General features: G+C 32.8%; 1 protein-coding gene across 1 annotated transcript; it reads left to right on the top strand.

The window, feature by feature from the left end:
• LOC18590246 (transcription repressor OFP13) lies at positions 3,912-4,499 on the top strand. Its single transcript, XM_018126917.1, has one exon. The coding sequence runs from the start codon at positions 3,912-3,914 to the stop codon at positions 4,497-4,499; it is 588 nt and encodes a 195-aa protein (XP_017982406.1).

Here is a 4,838-nt window from a genome sequence, read left to right as displayed (position 1 = left end):
ACCGATTGTGGTTATCTTGGGTAGGTTTCAAGCCGAAAATCCTTGCCAAGACTACCAAATTCGAAGTGGGTCAGAGTCAGAGACAGGTCTTATGAAAAGGTTTCTAGCTCCTCAAGAAATGGAAAGTTTGTATCGTAAGCAAACTGAAAAAACAGCACACCCTAATGGTGAGTAAAAGCATAATTTATGCCAGCACTGCTAAGTAAATGCCATATTAATTTCACATGTTTCTTCTTAATGCCTAGGATTTATAACTTGTCCGGTTGTCACAGCCTCCACAGCATGCGGGAAAAGATGTATCATTTTTCAGTGCGGGAAGAAACATCTTGTTATTTTATTTCCTTCTTAAACAATCTTTATTGTTATTTAGTTAGAGATCAATTGCTGAATAACATCATGCTGATTTTTTCTTCCTTGCTTTCATTGTCCCAGGCTTTAGCTCTCTGCCTCTGGTACCCCTGTTGATAGCCTATTTATTTAGGTGTGCACTTACAGAGTCAATATCTTCTTCCCTAATAAGCCTTGAACTGTTTCCACTGTTCTGATTGATAAGATATCATGCATAAATTGGTATTAAGTTTCAATTTGTTTCTCAAACATCACATTTTGTTTTCGTTTTGGTCCTTCTAACTTCGTAAGAAAAGCTGGAGTTTTGTTATACTTGCTATCCATTCCTCCACTCGATACAGCAAATCAAGGACGGACACAGATCAAGCGGACCATGTTTCAGGGGGAAATGCCGATGATTATGATAGAATAGACTGTGTTTTATGAGTTTAGTGTAGCAGAATCAATTGTCCCTAAAAGCAGATCGGAATTCTGATTCCTCCTTTAGGCACACATATTACACTTCTTTTTACGTTTTTCAGGTGTTAATGTACAGCCTTTGATAAAGAAGAAAGAACAAAAATATTCCCTTAGGAGACAATCTCCACCAAGTCAAGAATCAGAACAAATTCGTTTCCACAGCTTCATCTGTGGGTGGAAAGAAAAAAAAAATATAGAAAGGGACATTTTAAAAAATAACTCTTAAAAATAAGATATTTTTAAAAATAACTCTTTTTATAATTTTAACTATTTTTAACTAAATTTGATAAAATTACTCTTAATGAAATTACACACTATGATATTACACATCATGTACAAAAACATGTTACACATCATGTACAAAAATATGTGACAAGTTGTTACACGCCATGTACAAAAACATGTGACAAGCCATGGTTAGGTTGTTACATGTTATATACAAAAATATGTGACAAGCTATAGTTAGGTTATTGCACGTCATATTGAAAAAAAATACTGTTGTTATACGTTATGATTAGGTTGTTACATGTCATGTTAAAAAAAAATATTATTGTTACATGTCATGTATAAAAACATGTTATACGTTATAGTTAAAAAAAGTTATTACACGTCATGTTAAAAAAAATATTGTTGTTACACGTCATGTTGAAAAAATATTGTTGTTACACGACATATTCAAAAATATTTTATTACACTTTAATGCTTAAAATATTATTGTTACTTACGAACTAAAACTTCAAATCCTCTCCACTCTTTTCATTTTTTTTATTTTTTTGACAATTTGGCACCGATTTAAGTGTTTCTAATATGTTTTTATAACTCAAAATACAATTTTTTTTTATCTAAAACACCGACTTTGACTAAAAATAAAAAAAAAATCTTTTAAAAACCTAAATTTATAAATTTTAAAATTTTGAGTTTATTGGTGTCTAGGTCCCGAATTGATTCAATTAAAAGCTATTTTATACATCTGTGATTATTTCTACCACCCACCCAAGCACGTCAAAACCATTACTTGGTATCTTGAAAGCGTAAGAAAGAGAAATTTGAAAATACGGGAGAGAGAAATTGGAAGCTTAGCAGACGAATGCCGAAAAGAGAAATCGAGAAAATTTGAGAGAATGGGATGGTGAGAGAGAGAAATCCGAAGCACAAATGAGGAGAAATTGTGATGAATGGTTTAATTTATTTGAAATAGTTTAAAAGGTATTTTTATCAAGTCATAGCTAAATATATCTAAAAATAGTTAAATTTATTTTGATAGTTATTTTTAAAGCGTTTTTATCAAGAAATGTCATTTTTCACAATTTTCTCATATAAGAAATAACAGTGCTAATATTATACGAGCAAATAATATTTATTTAGGATTTATACATGTATATAATAGGTACTAAAACATGAGGTGAGTTATTGATCTTCTTGGAAAGCTAGCTTTTAAATAATTTGGACAATTATTTTGACATAACATATCAATGTAGTGGGCAACTGGCAGCCAAAAAATAGCATTGAAATCTTCCAATCTTTCTCACTTAAATAGCCATTGGCATTACTGTTGCTGAAGAGTCTTTATTGGAAAAGTTAAAAGCTGTTATGCAGCACCTCTAAATTCTTCCTGCTGAAAGAATTAATAAGATGAACAAACACCAAGAGTTAAATGACTGAGCATAAATATGTAGGAGGCTCCTGCGGGAGCATTAAATTTTGAGTACAGAGGAAGTAAAATGAAATGAAATGTTGCAAAAATAATTTCTAGACTGGTGAGGTTATTTGGATGGCTGTTATATTCATCATAATGAAAAAGAAAAAAAAAATTAATAAACAAAACAAGGTTAAATTTCACCACTCGACAATCTCTTCAACGAGTAGCCTCTCTTTTCTTGTCAATGACTTGGTATTTTAATTCTCATATTGATTGGACTTGGAATTTTTAGGCACAACCCGGTAATTCTTCTTATCGGGATTCACAAAAAACCTAGGCAGATCAGATTTGCTCAACGGATCCTGCATAGTTTATTATCCAAGGACAGTTCGGTACTTGATTTTAATTTCTTCAAGGACAGCTTCCTCTTACCTCCTTTATTACATTAATTCAGAGTTCGTCTTCATCACATGCAATTACATGAATTCTCTGTCTTTTCAATAGAAATTTAGTGAACAAATTACTGCTAATTTCTCTAGCAATTCAAGTTCAACTGAAATGGTTGTTATTGGAGGTAAAGTTATTGCTTTAAAGTACTTAAAAAAAAAAAAACAAGACACACACACACACATATATATATATATATAGATCTTCTTTCTGTTTAGTTAAAGTCTAAAATAGAACTACAAGAAAACAAAAAAGAAGTGTTAAACTTTATGTATAATTAATTTATACTAATTTAAAATGAAAGAATTTAAAATCCAAAGCACATTTGATAATTGATACACGAATTGACTGTGGAAATAATATTTGACGCAATTAACTATTAAGATTCAATGAACTAGGATTTTCCTTCTTTTCTAAGAACTCTCCAAGTGATCTAGTAATTTACTTAAATTTTTAGTCCCACATCATTTAGAGTTTCCGACACATGGACATTTAATATTGAAATTTAACTCACTTTATTTAATCATATTATTGACTATAATATTATGATTTTATCAACACTAAATTAACTTAACCTAATTTTGATAAAATAGAAAAAATAAATAATATAAAGGAACATTTTAATTTTACAAAAGTATTTGACAATAAGCAATTAATACCATATACCAAGAATTTGGACTTGAAGGGATTTTTCTAGCTATCGTTTCTGGTTCTAGCCAGCTGGCTGCTTCTAAGACCTCGTTAGCCGCCCGTGGATCGATAGCAAGAAAATCACTTAACCCCAAACAAACACCTACGAATTGGATTTTTGACATGATTAAAATTTTCCATCTCTTCCGACCAAACAAACCCCAACAAATTGAATTTTTATGATGAAGCCACAATGAAGAACCCCAACAAACCTTCGTCTGCTTCACCTTACTCTTAGCAAACGATTAATGCTGCATTTAACTCGGGCAATATAAAAGGAAACTCAGTCAAGTGAGCATGGATATGCAGCCTCTTTGAGACAAGCCTAATGGTCAAGAAGATGAAGCTTCCTTTCATCTGCAAGAAAACAAATACCAAAGGAACATGGAAATTGTCACTTTTTAAGCAATTCAAAGCCATTTCATTCATAAACAAGCCCAAAACTATAAAGAATTCCAATTCTGTTTTATCAGACACTGCCAGGTTTGTTTCAGTGCTGGACTCCTCGTGGTCCCAGTCAAGAAATGGCCTATCACTGCCTAAAGGTTCTGAAGAACTGCTTGAGATGGATAGCAAGGCACTGAGATCAGACAGGCTGTTTTTCGAGCCAGGCAACACGAATTCGATACTAGAGGCAGCCAGGTTCCCTTTCAAGGATTGTGTAGCACTGGCCTTAGAGACAGGGGATCCTTATATGGATTTTCGAATTTCAATGGAAGAAATTGTTGAGGCTTGTGAACTGAAAGATCAGGAGCATCTAGAGGAGTTACTGGCCTGGTACTTGAAGATGAATAGAAAAAATAACCATGGCTTTATAGTGGGAGCCTTCATCGACATGTTTGCCACGGTAAATTCATATTCCTCTTCTAGTTTTATTTCTGCTTCTTCAGCTTCATCTTCCAGAACAGGAGGCTAGTGCGAGGAAGACTGGGGATGAAAGCATTCGACCATAAGCTGAGAAGGGAAAAACGTGCCGAATAGAGCTGAGATATGGTTCCAAGGAAGTTCCCGGTATGTATGGATCTCGAATCATTGTAAACAATAACTACTTCATATATTGTAATTCGTTTTCAAATTGGTTTGAACCTTGCTAAGGGACTGATATGATATCCATTATGTACTTTTCCAACATTATTTACTTCATATATAATAATTGTTTCGACGCCAAACTTTATTTAAAGAAGGGAAAAAGTCGAGGAGGTTCATGAGACTATATATCCACACCACATGACCGTAATTTGGATACAAGATATTT

The sequence above is a fragment of the Theobroma cacao genome, chromosome 9 (genome assembly GCF_000208745.1).
Source record: "Theobroma cacao cultivar B97-61/B2 chromosome 9, Criollo_cocoa_genome_V2, whole genome shotgun sequence".
Taxonomy (NCBI): Eukaryota; Viridiplantae; Streptophyta; class Magnoliopsida; order Malvales; family Malvaceae; genus Theobroma; species Theobroma cacao.
Note: the sequence above shows the minus strand (reverse complement) of the source record. Positions and strands in the feature narration are given on the sequence as shown.

Excerpts from the sequence above, each read along its gene's own strand:
- LOC18590246 (XM_018126917.1), top strand. The coding sequence starts at position 3,912 with ATGGTCAAGAAGATGAAGCTTCCTTTCATCTGCAAGAAAACAAATACC.